This window comes from Onychomys torridus, chromosome 9 (assembly GCF_903995425.1).
Source record: "Onychomys torridus chromosome 9, mOncTor1.1, whole genome shotgun sequence".
Lineage (NCBI taxonomy): Eukaryota > Metazoa > Chordata > Mammalia > Rodentia > Cricetidae > Onychomys > Onychomys torridus.
The window spans coordinates 109,842,620-109,857,604 of record NC_050451.1 but is presented as its reverse complement, the minus strand read 5'-3'; the positions used below and the strand labels follow the sequence as shown (position 1 = coordinate 109,857,604).

Below are 14,985 nucleotides of genomic sequence, written 5' to 3'. Positions count from 1 at the left end.
CCAGGAAGAGCTACACAGTGAGACCTTGTCCCAACAAGGGAGGAAGGATGAGGTGGCAGCAGCCATATTCAATCACTTACATTAAGAATGCAGAGGAAGCTATGCTTAGGTACCTTCTAAAACCCAACAAATCAAGTGTAACTGATGTAAGATCCTTCAACTGGACAAGAGGTGGCAGGTTCCTTTTGAGAAAGTTACATGCAGTGTAGCTAGACAGCAGTGGTGTGGGCTGCTAAGCCCCTGCTGCAGGTTTCACTTCCCTTCTCAGAACACTTCGATATGTAAATCCTTCCAACCAGACTTCCCCAGTCCTTCCTAGGATTTGCAGAGATGTTCATGCAAAAAAAAAAAAAAAAAATAAAAAAAAATAAAAAAAATAAAAATTACTGCTAGCCTTCCTTGAGATAGAAAAGGGACAAAGTGGTGGGAGGCTGCCTCAGGACCTGGGAACAGATCCGCAGGGAGAGTGGAAGGAGCCATGGAGCCCAATTGTAGGCACCAGGAACTGTGGAAATGTGAGAAGCGATATGATATAATTTTACAAACCTGATAAAGATGACTGAGTACCTTGGTGACAGGTTCTTTGTTACAGGCAGGATTTTTCTGGATCAGAGTTCTCAAAATCCTATCACATGAGTACTCTGCTGTGTGTCGACTGTAGAGAGACAGGAACAGCAAGAAAGCTAGACAAAGTCAGACAGCACAGAAAGAAGCCAGGCTTTGAACCCTGCTTGGCCCCACATCAAATCTCCTTTCTACAAATGACAGACTTCAAACATCAAAACAAACAGTTATTCAAGAAATTTTTCCCTTTTCATATGCCTTCCTTCAAGATATGCCATCACTTCAAGAGGAGCCTGAGCTGAGCAGGACTTCATAAACAAATCACAAGTGAAAGAGAAAAACCACATCCAGGGTAAAGTCCCACGCTGAGAACTTTGTGTCAGAGCACTTCCTGAAAGGGCAGTGCAGCGCTCCGCCCACCAGGCAGCCATATCGGTACTACATCACCAACAAGCTTGCACAGCGAGCAGAGACAAAAGCACCACCTGTGAAACACAAGCTCTGAGGACTCTCTACAGGACCGGGCATCCATCGGCAAATGGTCACCTCTCAGACAGCGCTTTGACCAGAGGTAAGCTTCACCCAGTGACCTCGTGGTAAAAATCACCAGAAGGAACATAGTGCTTACTGAACACATCTCCGTCTCCTCTGGTGACACCTGGGACAACAGCTTACTCTTCTCCATGGTTTGGCGCTCATTTTCAGTATTTTATGTTAATAGTAAGTGCAGAATTTTAGATTTTTTTATTTTTGAGATTATAATTACATCATTACTTCCTTCCCTGTCTTCCCTCCAAACCTTCCCACATACACCTCCTTGCTCTTTCAAATTCATGGTCTCTTTCTCATTCATTGTTGTTGCGCGCACACACACACACACACACACACACACACACACACACACACACACATCCACCCTGCTCAGTCTGTATGTGACTTATATGTATGCTTTCAGGGCTGGCCATTCAGTGTTGGATAACTGGTGTGCTCCTCCCTGGGGAGGATAACCACTGGTGTGCCCTTCCCTGGGGAGGATAACCACTGGTGTGCCCTTCCCTGGGGAGGATAACCACTGGTGTGCCAGTTTTTAACACCCAAACCCCGCAGCACACAGCCCATAGCGGTGACACGGGGACACAGGCGTCGCACTGGAGCAGATGAACAGGTGAGACTGGTGACCACAGAAAAGCGGCCCAGGAGGGAGGGGCGAAGAGACAGGACGGTCAGGATGGGTCACAAACACAGGTTCCACCGCAGTACCAGGGAGGAGGAGCGAACCCTGAAATCTCATTCATTTTGCAATGCTACTGTAAAATCCACTGACTGAAAATGTTTAAGCTTCTCAGTCAGTCTCCTTTGCTTAAGGATTTTTAACTTTTCTTTGCAGTAATTTTCTCATTTGGGTAGAAACTAATATTCTAGTTATGTGACTGTTTGGAGGCACTTTCTAGACAGGGCCTCCTAGCTGGCCTGAGCTCACTGTGCAGAGCACACAGGCGTCAGACAGAGACCGCCACCTCCCTCTGCCCACTGAGTGCCGGCATCAAAAGCTTCTGCTACCATTCTCGGCTTCGTCTGGAATTTTCATACACGCTTTTAGATATATAGGATTTTATTCCAAAATCACATTTAATCAAACACATGACAGACAGCGAAGGGAGGGAGGGAGGGACACACGGACACACGCGTGCTCATCCACAGCACTACTCAGTCTCACTCCCTGACCACGGGCTGCTAACCCTCCCTATAGTTTTCACTAAAGAGATATTCAGGGCTGAATTAGACGTAAGCACCCTACAAAGTGGCATTTTAAAGAAACTTCTTATAGCCCCCATATGTCAAAGAGATGCCCCCAGGTTCCATCTCTGCATAGTGAGTATTTTTAAAGACTGCTGGCATTACAGCCCGGGTGAGGGAATTTCACACTGAGAACTGCTTGTTTATAAACACTATCAAACTCATTTCTTTACCCATGTTAGGACTTCTCAGGCCTCCCTCCGACAGAATTTATGTTCATCCAGGTAGGGCAGGAGTATGGAAGTACCTAGACTAGAAAAACACCCTCAAAACACAGCTTACTACGTCCCACTGATGCAGTAACGCTCAAATTACAGGACCCTGGTAAACAAAAAATGGCAGCACTGCCTCAGGTACTCCCAACTGCCTACCTGCTGCTCTAGGGTGCTAGCAGACCACAACACAGAACAGTAGTGAGTCTAGACCCACAACAATCTGAGAGAATACAGGATGGCACTGAAGAAATGCTGGCAACTTCAAAAGAAAGGGTGTGAGATCACCAGGGAACTAGGCAAGACCTCACTGACAAGGCAGACAAGAGCACTGCAGACGCTGAGCACGACCTGCTGGAGAGGAAGCAGCAGAGAAAGAAGGCAGCAGAGAAAGCAGGCAGCAGAGCGACCCCAGCTCCTGCGTGCTCACGAGCTGCGTCTCCAGCTGTTCTGGTTCTTCTGCTGGTCTTCTGATACACACTTTGTAAATTGTGGTTGTATTTAGTGACTGAAAAGTATTTGAACATTGCTTATGAGTTATAAAATAAATAGAATAAAAATGACAGAAATTGGCAAGCCATTTTAAAAGATTTAAAACCCAGATTAGCCCTTCTCCCATTACTCCAGAGAATTCTTACTGTCTCCTAATTTGATTATTTGGGAACAAGAGAGATGAGAAGGTCAGGGAAACTGGATAAATCTCCCAGAGCATTATGGTACCTGAGGTCATTTGAACTGACCAGTACGTTATAGAGACTGGGTCTGGACATGGTCACACACACCTTTAGTCACAGCACTCGGGAGGCAGAGGCAGGCGGAATTCTGCAAGTTGGAGGCCAGCCTGGTTTAAATAGGGAGCTCCAGGCCAGCCAGGGTTATACAGAGAAACTCTCAAAAAGGCCAGAAAGGGAGGGAGGGAGGGAGGGAGGGAGGGAAAGGAAGGAAGACCAGGATTCCTAGTTCAGTTGGGTACAAAGCATATTTGAGGACCTGTGTTCAATGCCCAGTGCTACAAAAATTAAAACAAAAAGTTAAAGAAAAATCAGTAAATAGTAGCAATAACTTCTAGGGTATGTGTTCTTGAAAAATACTAAGGCATGTACACAGAGTCTTTGATATGAGATGCCCTCAAAATTAAAACTCTCTAGCAGCAAAGAAGCCAGAGATTGTTCAGCATGTGTTTCCAACCAAAGCTCTTATCCTCCTTTCCTTACTAGGCTTTACAGTTTCTGCACATCATGGGCTCAGGCCTGCTGTAAGATGACCACCCCCAGCAATCCCGATCAGCTGGTCCTTTCTAACGGCTTGCACCCGGATGAATACAAAATCGCAGCCCTGGTCTTCTACAGCTGCATCTTCCTGATTGGATTATTTGTTAATGTCACTGCATTATGGGTTTTCAGCTGTACGACCAAGAAAAGAACCACAGTAACCATCTACATGATGAATGTCGCCCTACTGGACTTAATATTCATACTAAGTCTACCCTTTCGGATGTTTTACTACGCCAAGGGTGAATGGCCATTTGGAGAGTACTTCTGCCACATTCTTGGGGCTCTGGTGGTGTTTTACCCAAGCCTGGCTCTGTGGCTTCTTGCTTTCATTAGTGCTGACAGATACATGGCCATAGTGCAGCCAAAGTACGCCAAGGAGCTGAGGAACACTTGCAAGGCCGTGCTTGCATGTGTGGGGGTTTGGATAATGACCCTGACAACCACTGTCCCTCTGCTGCTGCTCTATGAAGACCCTGATAAAGCCTCCTCCCCTGCCACCTGCCTCAAGATTTCTGACATCGTCCACTTAAAAGCTGTCAATGCGCTCAACTTTACTCGGCTCCTGCTTTTCTTCCTGACCCCTTTGTTCATCATGATCGGGTGCTATGTGGTCATTATTCACAGCCTCCTCCGTGGGCAGACGTCTAAGCTGAAGCCTAAGGTGAAGGAGAAATCCATAAGGATCATCATCACACTGCTGGTGCAGGTGCTCATCTGCTTCATGCCGTTCCACATCTGTTTCGCCTTCCTGATGCTGCAGGGGGAGGAGAACAGCTACAGTCCCTGGGGAGCCTTCACCACCTTCCTCATGAACCTCAGCACATGTCTCGACGTCGTCCTCTACTACATTGTGTCCAAACAATTCCAGGCTCGGGTCATTAGTGTGATGCTGTACCGCAATTACCTCCGAAGTGTGCGCAGAAAAAGCTTCCGATCCAGCAGTTTACGGTCACTTAGCAACATGAACAGTGAAATGCTATGAGTCAGAGCCAGCAACCTGTCTTTACTCTCTTTAAAACTCTTTTTCTATCTACTCTTGAGTGAACCAGCATTCTATATTATCCAGTCCCTTCTCTGGCAAAAAAAAAAAAAGAAAGAAAGAATAATAAACTTTAAAAACTTCTGTGGTACTTTATTATTCCAGCAACATGACTAAATACTGAGTATTCGGATACGCTCATTTATTTTTAATCTTACAACTTGTATAAAACATGTGCAGGAACCACTTGTAGTGGCCATGCTTGTGATCCCAGCCCTCAAACAGCAGAGGAAGGCCATCCCAGGCCACATAGTGAGAATCTGTCTCAAAAACAATAAAAATACAAATAACATGTTCATGAATTACTAGGAGAGGGTCACCCAAATTAGGTTTCATAGTCAGGCTTATCTGAGCAGGTTAACTGGCTTAACATTTTTTTATTAAATTCTGTACACAAGTGATTCATGAGAGGGGGAAAATAAGCTATTGTTCAAAATAATTTGATAGATCTCCCTTATATCGGTTCACACTTGGGATGGCGGTCTGAATTCAGTATTCTGTATTCTAAACATCAGCTCTCAAGGTTTCTACACAAGCAACTCTGCTCAACTCACCACAACGTATAATTGATGGCAATGGGGAAGCTCCAGCCACCTCCCTGTCCCTTTTCTTCAGCAAGCAGCTGCTGCTTCCCAAACCCCACTTACAGCAAGTGTTGGGAGGGTAACTGAGATCCCATTTCTGCCCCAATAAACTGACACATTCCTATGACACAAGATGTTAAGTGGTTAAATAACTTGTTACAACTCCAACAGCTTGCTCTTCTTACATAGTTAAAAAATGCATTATAATTTTTTTTCCAAGCCATGTTAGTTGGGGAATATTAGTTCTGACCCTAGTCTGCCCATGCTTCTGCCTCCCTTCAGGTCTGGTACCAATTTTTCAACAATAAGCAAAAATGTTTACAAACATGTACCTTCATAACTATAGGATCCAGAAGCAAAGGTGGAGCTCTGATGAAGCTTCTCAACAGAGAGGAAACAGTCAAGATTTCAGGTTCAAGAGCCAAGAAAGATCGAGTAGGGGGGGGGCACGGGGGACGACACGGACCGACAGGGACACCACACGACACAGACAGACAGAGAAGGGGGAGACAGAGAGACAGACAGACAGAGACAGAGGAAGAGGGAAGGGGGAGAGCGAGAGCGCACCCCTGTAGTTAATACATAGTTTAGGATACACGTGGGGTGTATGGAGTCACGGGGTGGTGGAGCACTAGCCTCTCGCGTGTGAGGAGGCTCCTCATCTGACCCTCAGCCTAGAGGGAAGGAAGAGCGTGTAGGCACAGCTTATTTTCAACTATCCAGACAAATGCACTCTTGGGCCAGTTCTCTGTGAGCTCTTCCCAAAGGTTTCCTTGAAGAATGTGGTGTAGAAAAGCATAACACAAATTCAGACACAAGCGATGAGATGAAACGTGTCCTGTGGTCCTCAGGGAAATTAAATACAATGAAAAACAATTCATGGAAGCAAATCTATTTAGCACTATAATCAGGCACTCTTTAAAATATATTACATTTAGTTATGTATACACGTGGGCACGTGTGCGCCACACCATGTGTGTAGAAATAACCGTATGGGCCAGTTACTTCCCTCCACCATGTGGGTGCCAGGGATCACACTCAGGCATCAGGCTTGGTAGCAAGAACCTTTACCCACTGATCAATCTCACCAGCACCAAACACACTCTAACATATGAAAAAATTCAAATTCAATTTTTCTGAAGGGGTTTGATTCTAGAAAACAAATACGCATATATAAATACTAACAACTAATAAGCAATAGGTTTATTAGAGCCAATGTGCCAAGCACAAGTTACTAGACACAGCTAACATATTTAGCTTTGAACAATGGAGCTACTTTGAAAACAATGCAGGTTTTTTCTGAGTTAAGTAAGTTGTGAACATCCATTAGATGTCAGCTGCAGTTTCTGCACAGACCAACCTGTGCAGCCGTCAACAGCCTTGCCTTAGAGTCTGACCGGGGCTCACGTCGGTGATCACCCTTTCGGTGTCCGTGAGTGTGTGTACCAAGTACATCATGGACCTAGGCTCCTTCTCAATGACCTAGTCAATAGCACAGGAGGTCAAGGAAGACAATTCTGTGACATGAAAATAAGCAAATGCAATAAATATTCATTGAATTAGGAAAACATCTGCTGTAACACACACAAAAGGACAAGAGCAAGTTGGCTAGGGAGGCTGGGAGTGGACAGCACCAGATTACAGAGCTCAAGGAAATGGGAAACCAGGCTACACATGCTGCTGGTAAACCAGCCCTCTTGGTGGCCCTGTGTGGTCGAGCACCTCCAACTGACCAGTGACGACAGTCAGATAGGAACCGAGCTCAGAAACAGCCGGGTCCAGGCACTTCAAGACTTCACAAAACTCTAACTAAGCAGCACAGCCCAAGTCTGCATGGCAGCGCCCATGCTGCCTGCTCCTCCCACCATTGCAGACAGCACCTGCCAAGTCTGACCTATTCCAAAGAAAACAGAGGTTTCGAGGTGTGGGTGTTGGTTCTTTTTAAACTCCGGCACAGCTGTGACAGCTGTTTCCATCCTTACACTGATTCTTTATAGTGTGCATGTGCGTGAGAATGTGTGGGATGTGTGTGAGTGCGTGTGTGAGTGTGTCAGTACGTGAGGATGTCAGTGTATATGAGTATATGAATGCAAGTGTGTGTGTGTGTGTGTGTGTGTGTGTGTGTGTGTGTGTGTGCGCGCACATGCATAGACTACAGCACACAGAGGTCACAGGACACTGACTTCTCTCCTTCTACCTTTGTGTGAGTTCCAGGGATCTAGTGTTACTATTATCCAGTCTCATTCTTACACCAACACATCACACACATGCGCAATGCTGTTGAGTTCACACAGAATCCTCCTTCAGCACCACACCCTGCTCACAGGAGCAGCAGCCCACACCCCAGTCTACCACACTAACACACATTTGACTCAACAAGGCTGTACAGTAGTGAGGACACAGGAACCTGTATCCCCACTCAGGGAAGATTCAGAACCACACATTACTAAAACAGCTCAAGGGCACCATTCATGCTGACTCTAACTCAAAGTCAGTTATAGATCTAAAACAGAGATCCAGCCTGCTTTAGAATCAAGGGACCTAATATACCTGACAATATTCTCAAACTCATACTGTAAAATTAGAATAAGGCTAAAGTTAGTGCACACAGAATTTTAAATATCCAGTTTCTCTGATTTTACACTATCGTGCCTCTCAAACACAGGCTCCTATATTTAATTCTGATATGCTTTAGGCCTTTTGCATGTGCTGAAAACTCTGTCCTTGGCTCCCAGTTACTCCATACGCTCACAGTTTTACTTGAGAGCATGGCTGAGCTGGTCTGTCACTGCAGGAAGCACACAGCTATTATTACCTGTACACTGACTTTGCTCTGCCCTTGGTGGAAGTATAGAAATAACCCAAAAATTTCTTCAGAAAGTCAACTTCAGTACATTTATCTTATTATCCAGATGAATTAAATTTGAATACATATGTTTAATTATCTCATAAAATTACAACAGCAAAATATCACTACAAAAATACATAAAACAAATTCAATTTGAGGAATTCAGGGTGGCTGTAGGCTTATCATCCCAGCACTTAGAAAGCCTGAAGGAGAAGATTCTTTAATTAGAGGCCATCCCGGGAGACATACAAGACATGTCTCAAACAAACAGATTGTGAAATAATTCCAAAGCTGAAAGAAAAAGGAAAATACTACAAAACTGATTATTTTTAAGAGCATAAGGAATATGTAAGTATAAACTGGATTTTATTTACACACATATATACTATATCTGAAAATATAAAGCATCTTTTTTTAGACAGACTCTCACTCACTATGTAGCCCTGACTAGCCTGAAACTCATTATGTAGAGGAGGCTGGCCTTAAAATCACAAGAGATCCACCTGCCTCTGCATCCCAAGTGCCTGGACAAAAGGTGTGGCCACCACAGCCGTCTTAAAAGACCTTTGGTGAAAGTTTGTGAATGACAGTATTTCAAACAGACTTAAGAATCCTAAATAATTAACTCCAAAGTCTAAGCTACTTACAATCCAGAAGGCAGATTATTGGCCACGGTGACACCAATCAAATACTGCACGGCTTCCACAAGAATTAGGTCAAACAAGGCTGACAAGACCCAGGAGCCCAGCAAGAAGGACTGAAAATTAAAACAAAAAACAGAAAATGAGTCACCTAAAAATAAATAACAGCTATTTAGTTAGCATGAATTCAAGGGTGCGTGGGGGTTAGAGGGCTATGGCTATACACATTCACACACACACACACACACACACACACACACACACACACACACATACACATACATAAATATATATATATAGAATCTATATATATTACATATATATAGCATATATATGTATACATGCATAAGCAGAGTTTTATATTATTTGATTTTGTTTCTTTCCAAAATTGGGAAATAAACCATGATTGTTTATATATATGTATTAGTTTCTAGAATTTCTAGATATGCTGAAAAATGACAAAACATACTGCTAATAAGCAGTATATATACTATTAAGCCAAATAAGTGACCAGAATTTTTTTTCCAGAATTTTATTAACTAAAGTTTTATTAAAATTTTCATTACTGGCACACACAATGTTGCATATTACCATCACCACCATCTCATCATTTTATCATGCTATTGGCTTAAATTTAAATTTTTCTTTGGTTAATATCGATTTAGAAACATGTTTTTTAAGAGATAATTATAAATAATACACTGAATTTTAAAAAATGGGAGACATTTTAAAATAAGGGGCCAGAACAGTGTTGCATACCCGTAATCCCAGCTATTCTGGGACCTGAATAGGTAGGTTAAAAAACAGAGGCCAGCTTGGGAAAACAGCAAGACTTTACTTCAGAGTTTGAACACTAAAATGTAGGCTGGAGATGTAGCAGGTGGAGAGCCTAGGAGGCACCAAACATGCAAATACGGAGTAAAAGACAAGGGCAATTCACTCGGGAACCTTAGTACAAAAGGTGAAACATCAAATAACTCACTGCAAACTTCCTGCTCCCATATCTTCTTTCAAATATTCGGAAGTTATAAATAAGGAGACTACTGCAGAAAGTATCTTTCAAGTCAAGGCAAACTATTCTTCCGCATATCAGCCTCCAAACCTAGACAGGGATGAAAACAGCAGGGGTGAGTGAGATCTGCCCAGGCCTCTGCCTCATGCAGTCCAGTTCAAGCTCTCAGCAGCCACTATGCACACGCAAAGGTCAACTCAGCATGCCTAATGTCAAAGCGCATCCTAGATCCCCTGCATGGTGAGAAGTCTCTTTGCTTACTCTGATAAGACGCATCCTGTTAAGGCAGCAGAGAACTCCTTATAAAAACCTCAGTGGTCGGGGCACCTGCTGCCAAGCCAGACACCGAGAGTTCAAGCCCCAGAACCCACATCTTGACGGAAGGAGACAACTGACTCCCCAGAGTTGTCCTCTGACCCCCACACGAGGCACCATGGCGTGCTCACCACACACACACACACACACACACACACACACACACACGATACATAACTAAATGTTATAAAAAGGAAAGGGATGTTTAGTAGGACACATACACACACTCTCACACACAGAATCAGCTGAAATAAAAACCTAATAAATGTTCATTGTATTATGTTCATACTACTGAATTTAAAAGCAAAATTGTGACAATTTGAGTAAAAGTTCAAAAATATCTGAGCTTCAACATCAAAGAACCACACACGGCAAGTTTGGAGAATTGCTGATAAATACTAGCAGATTAAAGTATTATCAGCTCTGAAAATCCACCTTCTGCCCAGGTGAAAAACAAACCACATAAAGAAGACGCTGCTTTTCAAAGGCCTATTGCGAGTCCTCAACATTTCTCCAATTTTGAATGATCCTAATGGTATCAGCAAAAGACTGATGTCACCTCCCCTTCACAGCTACAACAAATCAACCCTGGGCTGCCTCTGATTTATTGTGAAACAACACAAGATTAAATCTGCCATGTTAACTATTCTTCAATACATGACTCAGTGTCACTAAGTGTTGTGTGATATTGTGTTTGTGTTCTAACAACTAAGTTTGCTTGGAGTCAGCGGGCAGAGCTAGCCACTAGTTAACCATAGAGGTTCGGAGGTCTGTACAGAGAGGAGACAGGAGTGATACGGTGAGGTGGAGGAACGGAAGAGGAAGGCTGCTCTCCTGCTTCTCTTTCAGGTTTTACCCTGATATCTGACTCCTGGTTTTTATTGAAAAGATTAATTAGATCTACACTTCAGTTAAGTACCTACAGTGGTGTGCATTATCCTGTTATCCTAAGTGCTGCACCATGAAACATTAACCTGCCGTCCCTTCCCATAGCCCTTGGTGACCTATGTCCAACCTTCTGTCTATGAATTTGCCTGTGCTGGGCACAGCATGAGTGGGGTCACATGGTCTCTGTCCTCTCATGACTGGCTTATTAACCTGGGAACAGTATTTTCAAGGTTCATAGTAAAGCTTGTATCAGAGTCTCATTCTCTTACTGCTGAATACTACTACAATGCCTCTATGTATAACGTTCTGTCTGTTCATCTGTCGACTGATGGATGTTCTACCATGAACAATATGGCTATGAACAGTGGACATACCCATCCCAAGATCATGAAAAAGGGGCAAATGAAGTCCTACGGCCTCTTCCCTACCAAACAAAGCAACAGCACAACTCCACTGCCAAAGCAGCCCACAGCTGTCTCTGCTCCAAGCAAGAGGCCAGGCAGAACTTCCATCACCAGGGAACTCCAAATTCTCACAGCACTGGACTGACCCAAGGAAGGCCACAAGTCTCATTTACCCGTCTGCTAGCTGAACCGTCAACTCCAGGAAGTCTCTAACCAAGGTCCAAGAGGAAAAGGCCCATGGTAAGGCAGGAATGCCACCACGGGCAGCCATGCCACAGCCTGCAGGTACACCACAACTGACCAGAACCACAGTGCAACTGAGGCCAGCAAAGACTACCCAGGTAAGTGGGCTCAGGAGGCTGCTGGGTACCAACTCTGTAAACACGGTGATGCCTATTATCCATGTACAGCAGCTAGCAGACAACTCCACACTGTGATCAAAGCATCCTGACAGCCACCAGGAAAATCTGAGGAGTGTGAAAATTAACACTTTCCTAACATGCACTGAATTCTGTATACAGAACTCTGATGGTTTGGCTTTCCTGTGGTTAATGTCAAATAAAGCTGGCACCTAGTCTTAAATAAGTCAGGCTTTATTGCCATCCTCAAGGGCATGACACTTAGGACAGGATACAGGACACCTATCATCTGACCCTGTGACAGGGTGAATACCCTATCATCCAGTCAGTTCTCCTGCGACACCTGCAGGACAGACCAGAGGGGCTGAACTTCACTGGGCCCCGGGAGGAAAGCATCTCTCTTCACCTCAAATTCAGCTGCCCTTCCTTCCAGACAAATAAAAACATCCCCGACCTCCCTGGAGTTACTCCATCCTGCCTTGGTCCCTCTTGTCTATCATCACCTGAGGATCTAGTGTGCACTTGGTAACTCATAGGCCCAGGCTCTTATGTGTGTGTTTAGAATTCCCAGGGCAGAAGTGAAGCTCCTCACTGTTCTGAAGCACTTCCTGTAAATACCCCAGACACCTTAGAAGCAGATACCCGTGAACTGTGCAGCAGGTGAGCCAAATGAAACCCAGAAATTGGGTTCTCCTTCCAGAAGGTCTCAAGTCTCAAGGCTGACCTCACACTAGAATCCCTGAGGATTGTTTTTTTTTTTTTTTAAATTAACATTAAAAAATTTAAAACATAAATGTCCTACCAAATGCTCTTTTATGTATAATTAAAGTATTTTCCCTTTTGCTACTTTCTACTGAATATGACTGTTTGGGCTACATGAAAGTAACTGTATCATATACATGCAGTGCCTATGGAGACCAGAGGAAGATGCTGGATCCCTGGAACTGGAGTTTGAGGTGGCTGTGAGCAAACACAGGTGCTGGGAACTGAACCTGCGTCTTCTGCAAGAGTAGTGCATGCTCTTAACCACGCAGCCATCTCTCCAGCCGCCCCCACCCTCCCAAGCCTTTCTTACTCAGCTGGTCTGGGTGAGATTCTAAGTGTTTTAACATATATGTGTATAAGTCCCATGTGTGTGTGATGTGCACATATAAATCTAAGTGGTTTTTTGTCGTTGTTTTCTTAAGCCCACAGTGAGAGGCACCACCACACCACAGACAATGGCACAGTCCGGAAAGCAGAGACACAGGAGCTAACAGGACCCTCACAGGGACTCAGTGACGCCAACGTGAGCAAGGGAGTCGCGTCACAATGGAGGAAGGGCATCAGTGAGCTGCGACAAAAGTGGCTGCCAGGCCCCCACAACTGGTCCTAACACTCTGACCCCACACAAGACCCCTGCATCAATCTGGAAGCAGAGTGATTCCTCTTGGTGTAACTCCCCTTCCTAGAAGCACCATCCAGTGTGTCACAGACAAATGAGCTTGAACCACCTCGTCAAAAACACAGGCTGAGACTGGTTTTTGAAAATGTTAACTGTGCCTACATAAAAGAAGTTAGCCTGGGTCAGAGGACAACTTATGGGAGTGGGTTCTCTCCTTCCACCACACGGGTTCCAGTGACTGAACTCAGGTTCTCATACTTGGTGGCAAGTGCCTTTAACGACAGAGCCACCCCCACTAGCCCAAAGATTCTCTTGAAAGTATAAACTGCATTTCCAATGAGTAAAACCTGAAATATAAACTTTGGAGTTCAGCAAAAGGTCACATTGCAATTTCTCCATTATAATCTGCATTACTGACGCTATCAGCAAATGTAACTAGGAAATGTGATTGTCAATGCAGTAACAATAATGCTCATTACAAATTTAGGGGCTTTGTGCTCAGCCCTAAATGAGGTACCTATATCACACTCCATCCTCCTAAGGCTTAGGTAACACTGTCAAAGAGGGAGCTGGACGTCTGTATGAGCCAGGACTTGGGGAGAACCGCTGTGAAACCATGTTTCCTGGACATGTTAAGGCTGTGGCAGCCTGAACAAAACCTGGATGGAAAGGGGCTGGTGAGGCCCCAGCCCTGGTGGAGGCACTATCTATCAGCAGTTGATGGCTGTTTACAGTTTTTCTTTAGAGGTGTGACCCCGACGGGTTGACCATTTGCCTGTGCTCTAGTGAATGGCCCTATGTCCGTGTGCAGACGCACAGCAGTAACTGGACTCAGTTAATTATTAGGATGAGGAGGAGAAAGAGACAGACACGGAGGACTAGGTCTAGAAGGAGTTAGAATAGATGTAATAAAAAACAAGAACGTTCTTAAAGAACAACTTTAAAATACTATTTTTGAAACTTTAGGGGTCTTGAGGGACTAACAAAAGAAGAGACTGGTCTAGAAGAACACCCTCTCCTCCCAGAGGCAAAGGAGTAGGCGCCTACCTGGAAGTTGTTCTTGACAGCTTGGAGGTCATATGTGAAGAGCTTCTGACAGTGGGGCAGCAAGAGGGTCAGCAGAAGGGACAGGACGCTGGGGACCAGCAAAAGGCTCTTGGACAGCGGTGCCTTGTCTAGGAAGGAGGAAAACACAGCTTTGACTGGGATATAAATAACAAACACAAACAGACACCCCCACAGATGAAAAGCAGGATAACTAATTGTTCTGAATGAGAATGAAGACTGACCCCAGAAGCTCTGGCGTTTAGCTCTTACTAAAACATCTACCAGCAGTAATGGGCCAAGCCAGAGGGCGGGCACGACCCCGGAAAGGCTTCACTGTCAGCTGCTCTTACAGGACCAGCCGCAGTAAAAACCCAGTAGCCTCCAGACAGCTGGAGGAAACAGCAACTGCAAGTGTGAAGTATCTTCCAGCATCAGCACCTGAGGAGGACGGAGATGCACACAGTGGTGTGAAGATTTTTCAAAAGTGTGTAAGTGCTAACACTGCTCACTGCAGTGGTCTCCTGCGGTTTTCCACAATGAACACGGGAGGAACCCAATCAAGTTTTCCAGAGGGCTCGTGGGACCTCCACCTCATCCTACGCAGCCACCAGCCTTGT

The 14,985-nt window shown here is 44.7% G+C and overlaps 1 protein-coding gene and 1 long non-coding RNA gene across 2 annotated transcripts; one reads left to right on the top strand and one right to left on the bottom strand.

The window, feature by feature from the left end:
- Nucleotides 1–636: 636 nt before the first annotated feature.
- On the bottom strand, nucleotides 637–14,492 carry LOC118591471. Its single transcript, XR_004945931.1, has 4 exons — nucleotides 14,369–14,492; nucleotides 9,942–10,061; nucleotides 8,966–9,075; nucleotides 637–655 (listed from the first exon to the last, which is right to left on the bottom strand). It is a non-coding gene; the product is annotated as an uncharacterized LOC118591471 (long non-coding RNA).
- Nucleotides 1,031–5,013, top strand: Gpr18 (G protein-coupled receptor 18). The gene is made up of 2 exons (XM_036199804.1): nucleotides 1,031–1,135; nucleotides 3,791–5,013. The coding sequence occupies exon 2, from the start codon at nucleotides 3,834–3,836 to the stop codon at nucleotides 4,827–4,829; it is 996 nt and encodes a 331-aa protein (XP_036055697.1). The 5' UTR covers nucleotides 1,031–1,135; nucleotides 3,791–3,833; the 3' UTR covers nucleotides 4,830–5,013.
- Nucleotides 14,493–14,985: the final 493 nt, after the last annotated feature.

Bases quoted from the DNA above. Each gene is read 5' to 3' on its own strand.
- Gpr18 (XM_036199804.1), top strand. From the start codon at position 3,834: ATGACCACCCCCAGCAATCCCGATCAGCTGGTCCTTTCTAACGGCTTG.